Raw genomic sequence first — 17,010 nt, 5'->3', positions numbered from 1 at the left:
TATCACTGCTCCTCCTTCCTTAACCGAACTTAGCACCACTGGGTCTCAAGTAGGATTCTCAATTTCCAGTAACTCTCAAGTTCTCAAATTCTCAAGTTTTCCAGAATTCCTGGTTGGAGGATTCTGGATTTCTTGCTTATTCCCTCCTGATTCTGGGAATCTTTCAACCTGAATTTCTGGAAAACCTGGGGAATCTTTGGAAAGTTACCAGAATTTTGTAACCCTGATCTCAAGGTTTCATGCCTCGAAATATGAAATTACCTGAAGAAATAAAACTGAGCCTTTCCTTTTTTTTATAGAGGAATAACAAGGCATCTCTTGTCATTTTAAAATGTAAGAAAATATAAGCACGGTTAGTTAAACTAGATTACCTGCTTTTTAATATATAGTTCATCGTTGTCGTTTTATCTTGTAGGCCTATCTATAAGGTCTCTTAGTTATAAAAGCAAGTGTATTCAGCATCACAGTTATGTCTCATCAATTTAACAGGTGAGCAGAGAGAGAGAGTAGCCTGGTTCCAGGTCTGTTTGTGCCGTCTTATGGTCCAACGACCATAGTTGGCTATACAGCACAAACAGATCTGGGACCAGGCTAGAGAGGCTAGAGGAGTCGCCTGGTCGGTCTGTTCACCTGGTCGGTCTGTTCACCAGGCCATCTATTGGTGCTGGGACCCCTGAGGAGAGAGAAAGAGAGCGGTGGAGGGTAAAGGCCCAATGCAGACGTTTTTATGTCAATAACAAATAATTTCTGGGTAACAATTAAGTACCTTACTTTAATAGATTTACATTAAAATTGGCAAAAAATAGCTTAGCAAAAAACAGTGTTTTGTTTTTTGCTAGGACTGTCTGGGAGTGGTCTGACTGGGGAAGGGAAAACTGAAAACTAGCTGTTATTGGCAGAGAGTTTTAGAAGTCTTTGTAATTGGCCTATTAACCAATTTACTGCATGGTGATGTCACAATGGAAAGCCAAAACTCCCACCCATGCAAACCTGCTGATTAGAACATCCTATGTAGATTGTATTTTCAAAAAGAAACCATCAGGAAATAACACTGATCACATGGTTTAACACTTTTACAGTGTTCGTTTAACCAGCTGTTAATATTATACAAAACACAGGAAAACTGCATTTTTAGTGTACTGAGCCTTTAAAGCATGCTCAGAACTTACACACAGCGTTATTATACCTAGAGTGTGCACCTCCTATCTTTCCATTGATAGGCTGCTGTGACATTTTTGGCAATGTGCCCTATAGGTTTTATAAATCTGTGACCTTACATCATCACTATTTGTTTTAGCTAAGCCCTGAATTTGGCACAGTTGCCTGGTAAACTATATACCTGGATAATTTCAGTTGGAACTTTATGATCATCCCTATAATAACAGTCCTTACCGTGTTGGTTTAAACCAGAGGGTTTGAATCTCGCTCAGGACCTTATGTCCAGGACAGAAATTGGGCCTTCGAAATAAGAGCAGATCAGTGTCATGCCTATTACACCTTACTGAGTTCTTTATGATAAGTGACCACGTTTACATGCGCACAGTATTCCGGATAGTAGCTCGTAACTCCTATAGAATTATGCATTTCTTGCAGTAAAATGATACCACAAATGTTAATTTTGTCTTGAGAAGAGGAGTGGAGAAATATGATTTCTTTCTTTCAGCATCTCAGAAAATGTGAATGTGCGTGTAATGTTATCTTTGACACTGTTATGCAAGCAGACATTATTTCAACAACATAAAATATGTTCCCAAAATGAACTGAAGCCTTATCAGAAAGGTTTCATCGTTTTCACAGCTTTTCATTTCCTTAAAACCGGTCAAACTGATGGCATTTGTACATTTTGCACAGGACAAATCATTCCACTGTTTTGGAGTTATTGCGTTTTCTTCCCGGTCCCTAAACAAAACAGACAACTTTACCGGTATTAATTAGGTTACTAACACATTCATTCTATCAATGTAAGACATTATTCTGGTGAGCACTACTTTATTTAGTCTTCTTGGGTAACAAGTTATGACAGAAGAGAAGCTGCATGTATCTAACTATACTGTAGTTGACAAACAAATGGTCTACCAAATATCAGAAATTATAATATGGCCTACCAAATGTCGTAAATTATAAGCAGAAAGTTGTCTAAATTAGGAGTGAAAGTAGCCAGTAGGCTTTACGGTCCAGTACGGAGTATCAGCAAAATGTATTATTATGGAATTATGGTGTATCGAACTGCGAAGGTAGCCTACTTTTTGAAGTGATTTGTTTGACAATCAGATGAAAACATCATCACACAACACCCATGATATGCCAAATTGAGCCTACACAGACCGCAAAAAACAACCGTAAATGGGATAAGATGTTTACATGCCACAGTATCCAGTCTAAGATCAGCATATATCCCAGGCATCTTATCCGGCTTTCCTACAGCCAGGATAAAAGCTTTTCGGGTTATTGTAAACCGGATATGATGTTTGTGTGTCAACTCGAAAACTGAATACTTGAGTATCCAGAATAATAAGGGAATATTGGTCTGCATGTAAATGTGGTCACTGTGATCAACTTACTGAGTTGGTTCTCTTGCGTTTCCAGCAGTCAGGGTTGAGTCTCTTCTGCTCGTCAGCCAGAGCCTTGGCCTCCATGGTGTACATCCTCCTCTCCTCGTTCTTCATCTTCTTCCACTTATCACCCAGGATTACACTGATGGCTCTGTATAGGGACACAAGGACATACTATAATTTATACCATAATTCATTAATGAATTCAATCACTCATGTGTGTGGAACTTTATTAATTACTGTGAGAGACAACACTCTTTTCTCTGCTACTGTAATCCTACCTGTGGCTCTCGTCTAAAGCAATAATCTACTCAGAGACGTTCCTAACATAGAGATCCTTTCATTTTGTAAACAATTTGTCAGAACAGGACGAATGTACTACTGACCATCCCCCCCAGAAAATTATGTTTTACACGCATGCACACACACACGTTTGGTCTGCCTACCCACCTGTTATCCTTCCCAGGGTACATCTGTGTGTACTCCAACCGGTACTTCTTAGCGAAGAGCATGAAGGCGTTCATTGGCCGTTTGCATTTGGTGGGTGTGGCCCCGCCAGGGGCTGTCCCTGAGGTATTGCTCCTGTTTGATTTGCTGGTGGAGGAGGGGTGGAAGGAACTGGAGAGTTTCTCTGGGTCAGGGGAGACAGCACCACTGCTGGACTGGGAGGTCCTACGCTGCCTGGCCATGCTGCTCAGCACATAGACAGCTGAAGAGTCCAGAGGGGTGAAGTCATAACTGGAGAGGGATATGAAGAGATAGGGAAGATTAACACAATTTATATAATTTCACTAAAATCCTATCTACTGTGTCATACTGAGGCATTGATATTGTCTGAATAAACTAAGCCCTTGGGAGCATATACCAGTGTGCAGACATTTTTGTTTAACATTGGTATTATTCTGTACCTCCTGAAGGTGTCGAAGACAACAGAGTCGTCACAGTTTATGGAGTCTCTGTGGCCTGGAGGAAGACATAGGTCCCCCACCTGCATCTCATAGCAGGGGATACCGTGCTGCACCACCGTCAGGCTGGGATAGAACGAGGACCAGCCTGGGACAGGAAGAGACATGGAATTGTAAACTTTTTTTTTTAAATACACAAAAAATATGTACATCTGGCCTGTACTATAAGGCCCCGAAAGTTTGCAAGTTCAAATCCCCGAGCTGACAAGGTACAAATCTGTCGTTAACCCACTGTTCCTAGGCCGTCATTGAAAATAAGAATTTGTTCTTAACTGACTTGCCTAGTTAAATTAAGGTAAATAAAATATCTAGGACTTCAGACTAATACTGCCTGCATTTATCATTTTGCACGCAGTTCCAGTTTGCCATGTTCCCTTAACTGATTCAGTTATCTTGTTAACAATTCAAAGAACGCAGTTCCAGTTTGCCATGTTCCCTTTAACTGATTCAGTTATCTTGTTAACAATTCAAAGACATTTCGTTCTTTTACCTTTGTTTTTCACAAAGAAGGGGTGATCAAATCTGCACTCTGCCGTTAAGAGGCCATCTTCTGGCGAGCTGGGGTCAAAGGTGAGTTTGAGGACAGCCTGGCCGTACGACACGTTCTCCTCGTGGGCCACTAGCTTCAGACCTTCCGAACCGTAGCTCTGTAAATCAATCAACATCCAGAGAAAAAAATGTGAGAGGGAGTCTAGCCAATCATATCAGATTAGCAAGGGCATGTTCATAAGGCATCAAACGGAAGAAAACAAACAAACAGGGAGGGATTAGCTGGATTATTTTTGTTGTTGCTGTATAACATTTTGCTACCTTTCGGGCAGTGGACGGCATTATTCTCTCATCATCATCTGACTCGTCATCAGAGTCTCCCAGGTCCTCAGCCTCTTGCCACTCCTTGTTAGAACCCCTGTGGAACCGCAACCGGGTGCCTGAATAGGAGGATAACAGCAAAACATTTAGTCAAATAGAGTAAGTAGAGAGAGAGAGAGGAAGATATTTCTTCTTGCCTTGAGACTTGACTTTTGATGCTTCTTATTGATACATCCTTACTTACCAAGAAGTACAAACCGTATTGGCCTGTCATACTGCTGTCTAAACACCAGAGGCTGATATTTCCCTATGAATTTATGTTCACTCTGGATTAAGTTAGCAACTCACACAGAGGAAACACAGGCTTAAAAAAAGAATATATTTAATATAACACTTTTCATTACAGAGTTATCTCAGCTCTACTGAGGAAAAAAATAAGTGATATACAATAAAAACAACATACATCTAGAAACAAGGCAGGTAAAATAGCAATAGTAGGCTAGTAGCTAAATACATTTTAGTTTGGGATTAGGACAATGAAAAAGACTGTGTCTAGAGAAGTGGGTTTTAATAAGGCCCGTTTTAAAAGTTCTGAGTGATGGAGCAGCTCTCAGATGGTCAGGGAGAGCATTCCATAGGCGAGGGGCAAGGGAGCAGAAGGCTCGGTCCCCCATAGTACGGAGACGTGTCTTGGGGACTTGAAACAGTAGGGAGTGGCTGGAGCGGAGAGTGCGTAGTGGCTCGCTGATTGAGATGAGGTCGCTGATGTAGGTCGGGCTCAATCCATTCAAGGATTTAAATATAAGCATGATGACTTTGAAATCGATCCTGTTGTTGACCGGTAGCTAGTGGATTTGGGTCAGGATCGTTGTAATGTGGTCTGACTTCTTGCTCTTGGTTAGGATCCTGGCAGCACTGTTCTGGATTAGTTGGAGCCTCTGTAGTGATTGCTGGGAGGCCCCCAAACAACACATTGCCGTAGTTGATCAGAGAGAAGATGAAGGCATGAATGAGTTTCTCTGTATCTGGCTGGGAGATGGTATGACCCGGAGAGATGGAATAACTATGTTTTACATACTTGTTTTATGTGGGCATCGAAGGACAGAGAAGAATACAACTTGACTCCTGGAGACGACATTTGTCATGACTGTCCTGACCAGGTCAGGTTACAGGAGACCACAACCCTACAGATTATCTCTCAACCCCAACAGAGGAGGGGAGATCTAGGAGTCTGAAGATGTGGGGGGGGGGGTATGACCCCTCACGCCCCTGGTAAATCTCGGAACGTTAAACATGAAATAAAGGGACTTTGGAACAATGGTTTCCGTCAGCAACAATGGTGGTCAAGACGATAGATGGAATTTTTTTGTTATTAAAGGTTAATAGATGACGTTATTACGAAAAAATTGTAATGTGAAGAGTTTTCCTAGTATATGTTTGATGTTTATACATTGTACGTTGTATGGAAAATATCCAAATCAAAGAGAATGTTTTGGGGAAGATTAAATGTTAAGTTAGTTGTCTAAAATTGGATTTGAATCAAATCTAGACCTTGCCTCATTAACTTGGTACGCCCAGAGAATTGCTCTAAAGGCGGTTACGTCTGACCCAAAGGTATAAAACCTGTGAGTATAGAATTTACAGGAAGACTACCTGACCCAAGCTGCAGCAAGGTCTAAAAAGTCAACAAACCCAGAACGCAACGCAAGTTTGAAGACAAAGAAATCATTTTCTACTCAAGCTACGGATGAGTAGCTGTGTCTAAGCAGGTGAATTCAAGTCGAACCACCTAGCCTCCATCTCCCATCGAATCGTGGTATCTAAAGGGTTTCATTCCTATGCTGTGAGCTCTGAGCTACAGAGCTGTCTTTCCTCAGAAGACCCCTTCCAGAGCAAAGGGTGAGGGAACAGACTCCTAAGCCAAAAGGACACTGACATCGGGAGGGCAGTCAGAGAGGTGCGCCGGAGTAGTGCGTCATCGAGCAGCCTGGACGGTCCACACAGAGAATCCTCGGAGATCATCCCCACGTAATTACATCATTATATTCTGACCCATAAGAGTGACAGTTTCAAATCAAATCAAATTTTATTTGTCACATACACATGGTTAGCAGATGTTAATGCGAGTGTAGCGAAATGCTTGTGCTTCTAGTTCCGACAATGCAGTAATAACGAACAAGTAATCTAACTAACAATTCCAAAAAAAAACTACTGTCTTATACACAGTGTAAGGGGATAAAGAATATGTACATAAGGATATATGAATGAGTGATGGTACAGAGCAGCATAGGCAAGATACAGTAGATGATATCGAGTACAGTATATACATATGAGATGAGTATGTAAACCAAGTGGCATAGTTAAAGTGGCTAGTGATACATGTATTACATAAGGATGCAGTCGATGATATAGAGAACAGTATCTACGTATGCATATGAGATTAATAATGTAGGGTAAGTAACATTATATAAGGTAGCATTGTTTAAAGTGGCTAGTGATATATTTACATCATTTCCCATCAATTCCCATGATTAAAGTGGCGGAGTAGAGTCAGTGTCATTGACAGTGTGTTGGCAGTAGCCACTCAATGTTAGTGGTGGCTGTTTAACAGTCTGATGGCCTTGAGATAGAAGCTGTTTTTCAGTCTCTCGGTCCCGGCTTTGATGCACCTGTACTGACCTCGCCTTCTGGATGACAGCGGGGTGAACAGGCAGTGGCTCGGGTGGTTGATGTCCTTGATGATCTTTATGGCCTTCCTGTAGCGCGATGCGTGGAGAAACCCGCTGGCTGCACCGCTTCGGATTGCGTCTCTCCAGTGAGCCATGTTTCCGTGAAGCAGAGAACGTTACAGACTCTGATGTCCCTCTGGAATGCTACCCTTGCTCGGATTTCATCAACCTTGTTGTCAAGAGACTGGACATTGGCAAGAAGAATGCTAGGGAGTGGTGCACGATGTGCCCGTCTCCGGAGTCTGACCAGAAGACCGCTTCGTTTCCCTCTTTTTCGGAGTCGTTTTTGGGTCGCTGCATGGGAACCATTCCGTGGCACTGGTTGTAAGGCAGAACACAGGATCCGCATCGCGAAAAACATATTCTTGGTCGTACTGATGGTGAGTTGACGCTGATCTTATATTCAGTAGTTCTTCTCGGCTGTATGTAATGAAACCTAAGATGACCTGGGGTACTAGTGTAAGAAATAACACGTAAAAAAAACAAAAAACTGCATAGTTTCCTAGGAACGCGAAGCGAGGCGGCCATCTCTGTCGGCGCCGGAAGAGCAAGGCTAGGGTTAGAATAGCATAGCTGACAAATTCACCCAAATGTATATTTCTCGTGTACTTTCTTTTTTCTCTCTCTTTTGAAATCCCCATTGTGGGTAACACACGCCATAGTGTGTTGGCCCGTTGTACTAAATTCTAATCAATAGCCTATAATGTGTTTTGTCTATGTGTATCTTTTATTATAATTTTAGCTTTTTAGTAAATAAATATTCAACTAAGATTGGTGTGCTACGAACTCATTGGTGAGACCCGGGTCCGTGCAGATTCACGGGCTATACAACGTTCAGAACGAGATTGGTAGAGGCAACTGGTTAATTAGCGGCTGTTGTAAAAATCGATATTCTGATATTCTTTGAGTTAATTTGGGAAATAGAAACTCAATAAAAACGAGTTTTCCCATGGTGCCCCAGGTTAATGAGTAAATCCTTGCTTGATTCAGTTAATCACGCAATTAGAAACTTTAATAATTCGATGAACAACAGTCGTCACATTAACTAATACAACGTCACGACACAGTGGACAGGTGGATGGCCTAGCCATTGACTGTAAGGCAGATGTTTCCAGCACTGATGACCTGCTTGGGTGTCCCAATAAGCATAGCCTCAATCTTGCTACTGATCAACTGGAGGAAGTTCTCTTTCATCCATGCCATATATCTGTGATATGTTGCCTGATACAGTCCTGAATCCAGACTGCATAGCCACTTGTTATCAATGTGTTAGCTAGGCTTTTTCCACAAGTAAAAGGTAAATGCACTCAAGGCCATAATTCTAGGAAAAGCTTATCAATTTCTCTCTGTGTATGTGTGTGTGTGTACGCGCGCCTGTGTGCGTGCGTCCATACCTTTCAGGAAACAGTGCCAGGCAGTTGAGGGCCAGGAGTTAGACCAACCCATGTCCTCATCATCAGAAAAGGATGACATAGAGAACACACCAGACTCTGACTCACTGCTGGCCTGAATGGGGGAAGTTCAAACAAAGAGAAACATATTACAAAACAGTTGAATAGCACGTCATAAATTGCAGTTGTTGTCGCAAAGTTATAGAACAGTTACATTGCCCTGAATGAAGCATGCCCATCAGGGTTGGCCAAAGCCACTTCAATTCAGTTCATCAAGGAAATTCCTAAATTAATTTCCAATCCATAGAAAGAACATTTGAATTTCAGTGAGGGATTTCAGTTAACTTCCTGAATTGACTAAACTAAAATGGAATTGACCACAATGACCACTAATGGTCATACATAATCTTGTAGTAAATAGTCTAGGTGACGTGACACGTACAAAAACATTTTATTCATTCATTCAGTATAGGAGTGGAGAGGGTGATAGGGTCCACACACAGGAAATGGTTGAACTGAAAGGTAAATGGTGAAAGGTCGTACTCTGACACGTCTGCTGCGCTCCCTAAGGTGACCCCTAGAGGGGCTGGGTGCACTGCTAGCCAGGGGAGGTCGGGCGTAAGAATGTAAACTACGACTGGTGGCAAAGATGTGCATAGGAGACGACCTGATGAGAGGAATAAAGAGAAATACATATCAATTATCAATACATGAACAATCTAACACCATCCATCACCTGATAAGGAGAAATACAGATATACATATCAAATTCGACATATCAAACATCAACCTAATGCTTTGTTGATGTGTGGCTCTATCTGTGTCTCTGTCTGTGTGTGTGTATGTGTGTACCACGTGCCTTTGTGTGACATGCATGTGTATTGTGTACCATATGTGTGTATGCTACAGTAAATGAGTGTGCATATGCGTTGTCAACCCCTAAACACAACAGGTACCTCTTGATGGGAGGAGGCTCCTGCAGTAGGGGGCTCTGAGGGCTGGTGGCGATGTTAGCTAGCTCAGTCAGCCAATTGGTGTGAGGGTAACCAGCTATACAGTCCTGATGTGACACCCCAGTTCCCACATGGAACAGCACCAGAGAGGACTGGTTCTCCTCTACCTCCTGCAGCTCTGGCAGGTCATCTGGAGCGGGAGGGGAGTGAGGTTGGTCAGGGTTGTGCTTATAAGTGTTCAGAATATAATTAAATAGAACATTCCTGTCCTTTATGGTAACACTTTACATTGCAGTCTTATACCTGTATACTGTGTGTGTGTGTGTGTGTGTGTGTGTGTGTGTGTGTGTGTGTGTGTGTGTGTGTGTGTGTGTGTGTGTGGACCTATTACATAATAGCAGATATTTACCATACTCCATGGGAGTAGGGGGGCAGCCAGGTGATGAGGACAGAGCCTCATTGCATTTCAGAAGATCAAAAGAGTCTTCCATTCTATTTGCATCCATCTTGTTTTCCTCAACTTGTTCAGTCTTATTAACTTCCCATAACATATTACGCCATGTCAGCTGGAAAGTCTGTAGACAGCCACTGGAGACAACAATAAATTACAATTTCAGAATCTGACCACAACAGGTATATATATAAAACATACAAGATTACGAATTAATATTCTTTGAATTATTTGGTTAAACGCTAGGCCTATGTAATTTATGTTTGCATTGAATATTAATAGGTGAATAATAAAAAGCACTGGTTAAAAAGCATATATGACTGCATTATTCTACAATTACGAATCCCCATTTCATGTGGCAATAACACATTATGGCCATAATAAATCAAATCAAATCTACAGGTCATTAAATAGGGGATAAAATCCCTCCATATAACAAAGTCCTTTGTCTGTGTAGACTAGATAAAGAACAGTCATGTGATCATATGCGTGCAGCCCTTGTTTATAAACTTTGGGAACTTCGCGCATGCGCACCAGAGCTCATTCATTCATAACTGCGTAACAAGCACTGGTCAATAACGCTGTTATGATCATACAAAAAATCACAAAATATCGAGAGAAAATAGCAATATTATTTCATAGATAAAGGCGAATTGAGAAATATCAACGTGGCATGCCACCTAGTCTGAGCAATGTAGGCTACATTATAAAGGATCAGCTGAAGACAATAACAAGCTTTCTGCTTCGTAGCTGTGGCCAAATGAAATGTAGCCATTTTTTTTAGGTTTATCGTAGAAACTTAAATTGTAAAGTTAAGATTATATCTAATGTTAGGGTTTATTATATGTATTTATTTATTCTAGATATCCGATAACTAATCTTACGCAATTTATTTCTTGACATTTTGATTCTTGGAAAACTAGCTAAAACATAGAATGACACTTATTACTCTTAGAAATGTGAAACGTTAACATAGCCTATAGCCAACTGTCCAATTACTTTTTTCTATAATGCAATATGTTATTGTGTTGAGTGCTGTCACAAGGGAATAAGCTTTCTTGTCTAATAGCTAGAAAATAACCAAGCTCACTTGTAAACAAAAGAATGTCAACAAGTTCAGACACGACACCGCTTGCGCCCCACTGTTCGAGATTGTCAAATGAATGAACCGAAAATGTACATCGAGTCCGAAGTTTTTTCCCGATACATTGTTTTACTACCTTTAAAGCGGGCTGTATTTGTCACTATATTGATATATAGCTAGCAAGCTGCTAGCCTAGCAAGCTAATGTTACAACCAAAATAACAAACATAACAATGAACAAAATATCTCTAGAATAAATTGTCAATCGACATCGAACAGTCGAATGACAACTGTCCCACTCCACCAAACTATACGCGCTGAATAAAGAAAATTACACTGCTTATTTCTCAAGATTAGTTAGACTTTTGTTTCTTAGAAATCTGTTATTTTACCAAACCTGTCGCCATCAAGTAACTCTCTGGCTTCATTGAAGGGTGGGAAGGAATACTTCCAAAACCGGTCATCTATTGGTGGATAAAAACGTCAGTAAAGTTAATCTCTAATCGTTATTGGTGGGTTCATGACAGCACTAAAAGGGTCTGGTTTGGTGTGTTAATCAAACGCCCATTGGCTGAATGTGCACGTCCGTTATTTCCCAGAAACAGATGATTGGTCATAACAAGGAGAATACAATTAATCCTTTGTTATTGAAACTCACAAGAATGTTCTTATATTATCTCTGTTGAATAACAGTGTAATATCAACATTGTCTGAACTCATTTTAACAAAGGCTTGTATGTTATGAAGAGATCCAAATACGTATTCTCTTTTTCCCCCCTTTTTTTTCTTAACAACAAATCAATACAGGAAGTACATGAGGGAACACAAGTATATATGGATAATATACAATGGACAATTGAGCTAGGGGGTACAATATCACATTACACAAGGACCTTAAGGGACATGCATACACTTATAATTCTAACAGCTTTTTTGTTAGTAGAGTATTCAATTTTCAAGCAAGTTCAATTGCTTTTTGTAGGGTAAGAAAATGTGTTTTTTTGTTTGTAAATTTACATTTGTGAATATGAAATTGGACCAAAAGAATAATGAAATTAATTACATAAAAATGTTTCAGCTTATTCCTATCCTAGGTAAAGAATCCAAGCAGTTACATCTCTCCACGATAGTGTACATCTCTCCACAATAGACCTTCATAAATGTGTTCAATTATAAATCTACTGATGTCTTGCCACAGTTTTCTTACATGAATACAATGCCAAAAAGGATGCAACACTGTTTCTGGGTGGTCATTACAAAAGGAGCAATTTGAGTTAATGTTTTCCTTAAACTTCTTCATATAGTGGTTGGCAGGATAATATTTATGAACAATTTTAAAGGAAACTTCCTTAATTTTGTTAACAAGTAGGTATCTGTGTGGCAACCGCCAAACTTTTTTCCAACAGATATTATCAATAAATCCATTCCATGACATGACATCCTGCTGAAACAACGTTTGTATCGCTCTGTTGTTGAATGGACCAAAAGAGAACAAATCTTTCCTACTGATGAGTCAACAGGGTCAACAGAAGGTAGGCTCTGAGGGTCAGGACTGGACACGCTCCTGAATAATAAAGCAACACCTGAGGGAATGGCATCTAAAACAATTGCAAAATCTTTAGGTGTTTACAGGGAACTTGTAAAGTTGTAAAGCAGGAGAAGCAGCAGCAGGAGCAACAACAGCAGGAGCAACAACAGCAGCAATGGGAGAGGCAGCACTATTTGGAGAAGTGGACTTGGGAGGAGATTCTAGACGGGAAAGGACCCTGGGCAGAGCCAGGGGAATATTGCCGCCCCAAAGCCGAGCTGGAGGCAGCGAAAGCAGAGAGGTAGCCTGGGTTTCACTGTTTGTTTGTGGGTGATTGTCTGTTAGTTGCTTGTGTCAGTACAGTTCTCATTATAGCTTCACTGTCATTATTCGTTTATTGTTTTGTATAGTTTGTATTCAGTGTTCAGTGCTTTCTTTAATTAAAAAATCATCATGAACACATACCACGCTGCATTTTGGTCCGCTTCATACGACGATCGTGACAGTCACACAATCTTTGACAGCCATGAGTTCACATTTTATTAATGTTAAGATGTATACCAGACTCTTTGGAAAAGGATTGTATCACATTGTTCGATATGGGAATTTGGTTAGCATCTTTCAGAAAAAGTGTATCGTCAGCCAGCTGGCTTACAACACTTCTTTTTTTAGGCTTAGGTATCAGTGTTATTAACCCCTTACTCATTGTAGGAGGGAGAACATTGGTTTTAATACTCTCTAAAAAATACTTCAAATGGGAAGGGAGCTACTTGTTCAAAAAATAATTTGTAAAATTCTGATGTAATTCCATCAACACCTGGTGATTTATTGTTCTTTAGATGTTTGATAGGCGCTACAATCTCAACTTTGATGGGTTCATCACCCTGTTTAGATTCTATATCACTGGTAGAGTGAACATTATTCAGTGAGTCAAATTTCAGTGGATTCCTGACAGTATGTAGAGCTATAAAAATTGCTACAGTATTTAGCGATTAGTTTTTGGTCATCTAACACCAATGTTTAACTTATGGGTAGTGTTATTTTGAGTGAAATTTCTCAAGTCTAAAGAAATAGGAGGAATTCTGTTCTTCCTCAATCCATTTTTCCTAGATCTAATAAAGGCTCCTTCTGCTTTTAATCTATATATATTATCCAGTTTATTTTGTAACTCAATTAGCTCCATCTTCTCCTCCCCGAGAGGCCAGCTGGGGACCTCTGAGAAAGGGAAGTTATCTTAATGATCACCTTTTCCTCCTCAGCTCTTCTGGTCTTAGCAAGATTACTACCATATTTTCTAAGGTATTTGGACACCTCAAATTTAAAGAGCTCCCAGTTCTTGCAATAAGATTTTTCTTCACATGCCCTTTCCCAAAAGCGTGAAAGCAGATCTTTAACCTCAAACTTAACTATATTATTTTAAAATTAGCTATTTAGCTTCCAGTAGGATGCTCTACCAAGGTTAGTATCAGGGGTAAATATTTTAATATCAATGTAAATGGCGCTATGGTCTGTGAGGGGAGTGGTAAAAATATTTGTAGTAAAACACTATCAATACATTGGGGATATAAACCTATTCTGGATTGTCTGGAGCCTGTTTTGTTACTCCAAGTGGATGATCTGTCAGCCGGAAACCTCTCTCTCCATATGTCAGTAAGATCAAACTTTTCTATAAAAGTATTAAACCCAAATTATGATTGGTTGGCCTACCTGGGGGCCATCTATCAGTTGAATTATCTATAGTAATGTTATTGTCCCCTCCTATTAATAATAACACATTGGGAAATTTAGATAACCAATGAAGTATATGTTTCTCTATAGATTCAAGCAACTCATCATTCTCATATGTTTGGTGATGTACCCGTAGAAGTTTACAGTAATGAGCGTAATGTCATTGTAACTGATCACAAGACAAATAAAGTGACCAAAGGGGTCACTTTCCGAGTGTAGAATATTACCACCAAAGGTATTTTTAATTGTAGTGACACCAGCGGAGTGTTCAGATCCATGGGAAGCCAAATATCGTTGCCCCACTGTGATCCCCAGAAGTTGGCATCAGACGAACTTGAATGAGACTTGAAAAAAGCAAAAATCTGTTAGAAATTGTTTAGCAAATAAAAAGGCCTGGCGCTTCACATTGTTTCGTAACCCCCTAGCATTAAGAGAAACTATTGACAAAGACAAATACAGTATTGCCATTACATGGTCAGGTACAGCAAATTACAGTGTTACATAACGTGACATACAGCTGTGACTGAGGTTGGGGTACAATTGTGTAATTACAATCTATAACAGTTTTACATTTATCACAATCAACAATCAACCACATATATGGCATTTGTACATAAGGGGGCTGCACCGCGCGTTGATACAACACTTCCTATTAATTTTCAATGGAGGCAAAAATGATGGATATACTGACAAATTACATGTCTCTTCACCCTACACATGGAATAAACAAACAGTCAATAACACAATAGCACAATAGAAAAAATCTATATACAGTGTGTGCAAATGAGGTAAGATTAGGGAGGTAAGACAATAAATAGGCTGTAGTGGTGAAGTAATTACAATTTAGCAATTAAACACTGGAGTGATAGATGTGCAGAATATGAATGTGCAAGTAGAGATATTGGGTGCAAAGGAGAGAAAAAACATAACAATATGTGGATGAGGTAGTTAGATGGGCTATTTACAGATGGGCTATGCATAGGTGCAGTGATCTGTGAGCTGCTCTGACAGCTGATGCTTAAAGTTAGTTGAGATATGAGTCTATTTCTTCAGTGAATTTATTTTTTTAAATATTTTTTTTAATTTTTGCAATTCGTTCCAGTCATTGGCAGCAGAGAACTGGAAGGAAAGGCAGCAAAAGGAGGGATTGGCTTTGGGGGTGACCAGTGAAATATACCTGCTGGAGCGTGTGCTGCGGGTCGGTGCTGCTATGGTGACCAGTGAGCTGAGAAGGCGCGGCTTTACCTAGCAAAGTCTAGAGGTAGGTGGAAAGCATGGCTAGCCGTAGAAGAATGCTTATTGAAATGCTCAATTATCGTGGCTTTATCGGTGGTGACAGTGTTTCCTAGCCTCAGTGAAGTGGGCAGCTGGGAGGAGGTCTAATTTTCCATGGACTTTACAGTGTCCCAGAACCTATTGGAGTTTGTGCTACAGGATGCAAATTTCGATTTGAAAAAGCTAGCCTTTGCTTTCCTAACTTCCCTGAAAAGTTACATATCGCGGGGGATATTCAATGCTAATGCAGTACGCCACAGGATGTTTTTCTGCTGGTCAAGGGCAGTCAGGTCTGGAGTGAACCAAGGGTTATATCTATTCCTGGTTCTACATTTTTTTGAACGGGGCATGCTTATTTAAGATGGCGAGGAAAGCACTTTTAACAAATAACCAGGCATCCTCCACTGACGAAATGAGGTCCAGGGCACAGCTGGGGGCAGAAGGTGGTCTATAACAAGCAGCAATGGTGAGATACTTGTATCTGGAAAGGTGGATTTTTAGAAGTAGAAACTCAAATTGATTGGGCACAGACCTGGATAGTATTACAGAGCTCTGCAGGCTGTCTCTGCAGTAGATTGCAACTCTGCCCTCTTTCGCAGTTCTATCTTGTCGGAAAATGTTAGGGATGGAAAATTCCAGATTTTTGGTGGCCTTCCTAAGCCAGGATTCAGACTAGGACATCCGGGTTGGCAGAGTGTGCTAAAGCAGTGAGTAAAACAAACTTAGGGAGGAGGCTTCTGATGTTAACATACATGAAACCAAGGCTTTTACGGTTACAGAAGTCAACACATGAGAGCACATGTGGAATGGGAGTGGAGCTAGGCGCTGCAGGGCCTGGATGAACCTCTACATCACCAGAGGAACAGATTAGGAGTATGATTAGGATAAGGATATGGCTAAAGGGCTATAAGAACTGGTTGTATAGTGTGTTCGGAACAGAGAGTAAAAGGAGCAGGTTTCTGGGCGCGGAAGAATAGATTCAAGGGATAATGTACAGACAAGGGTATGGTAGGATGTGAATACAGTGGAGGTAAACCTAGGCATTGAGTGACGATGAGAGAGGTTTTGTCTCTAGAGACATAATTTAGACCAGGTGAGGTCACCGCATGTGTGGGAGGTAAAACAAAAGGGCTAGCTAGCTAAGGTATATTGAGCAGGGCTGGAGTCTCTACAGTGAAAAAAGACAATAATCACTAACCAGAACAGCAATGGACAAGAGACATCTTCAACCACCAACTTACCATCCTGAGACAAGGCTGAGTATAGCCCACAAAGATCTCCGCCACGGCACAACCCATGGGGGGGCGCCAACCCAGACAGGAAGATCACATCAGTGACTCAACCCACTCAAGTGACGCACCCCTCCTAGGGACGGTATGAAAGAGCCCTAGTAAGCCAGTGACCCCTGTAATAGTGTTAGAGGCAGAGAATCCCAGTGGAAAAAGGGGAACCGGCCAGGCAGAGACCGCAAGGGCGGTTCATTGCTCCAGAGCCTTTCCGTTCACCTTCACACTCCTGGGCCAGACTACACTCAATCATATGACC

General features: G+C 40.8%; 1 protein-coding gene across 4 annotated transcripts; it reads right to left on the bottom strand.

The window, feature by feature from the left end:
• Positions 1 to 375: 375 nt before the first annotated feature.
• LOC112252724 (HMG box-containing protein 1) lies at positions 376 to 11,405 on the bottom strand. Of its 4 annotated transcripts, none has more exons than XM_024424225.1 (12): positions 11,327 to 11,405; positions 9,810 to 9,988; positions 9,404 to 9,590; positions 8,991 to 9,114; positions 8,451 to 8,562; positions 4,328 to 4,446; positions 4,008 to 4,164; positions 3,461 to 3,605; positions 3,003 to 3,290; positions 2,562 to 2,703; positions 1,393 to 1,458; positions 376 to 673 (listed from the first exon to the last, which is right to left on the bottom strand). In XM_024424225.1, the coding sequence occupies exons 2-11, from the start codon at positions 9,949 to 9,951 to the stop codon at positions 1,435 to 1,437; spliced, it is 1,440 nt and encodes a 479-aa protein (XP_024279993.1). In that variant the 5' UTR covers positions 9,952 to 9,988; positions 11,327 to 11,405; the 3' UTR covers positions 376 to 673; positions 1,393 to 1,434. The 4 variants fall into 4 exon arrangements, with proteins under 4 accessions (XP_024279993.1, XP_024279996.1, XP_024279994.1 ...); XM_024424228.1 differs by having other exon boundaries at positions 11,332 to 11,367; XM_024424226.1 differs by lacking the exon at positions 11,327 to 11,405 and adding an exon at positions 10,942 to 11,320.
• Positions 11,406 to 17,010: the final 5,605 nt, after the last annotated feature.

The sequence above is a fragment of the Oncorhynchus tshawytscha genome, linkage group LG06 (assembly GCF_018296145.1).
Source record: "Oncorhynchus tshawytscha isolate Ot180627B linkage group LG06, Otsh_v2.0, whole genome shotgun sequence".
Classification (NCBI taxonomy): domain Eukaryota; kingdom Metazoa; phylum Chordata; class Actinopteri; order Salmoniformes; family Salmonidae; genus Oncorhynchus; species Oncorhynchus tshawytscha.
Note: the sequence above shows the minus strand (reverse complement) of the source record. Positions and strands in the feature narration are given on the sequence as shown.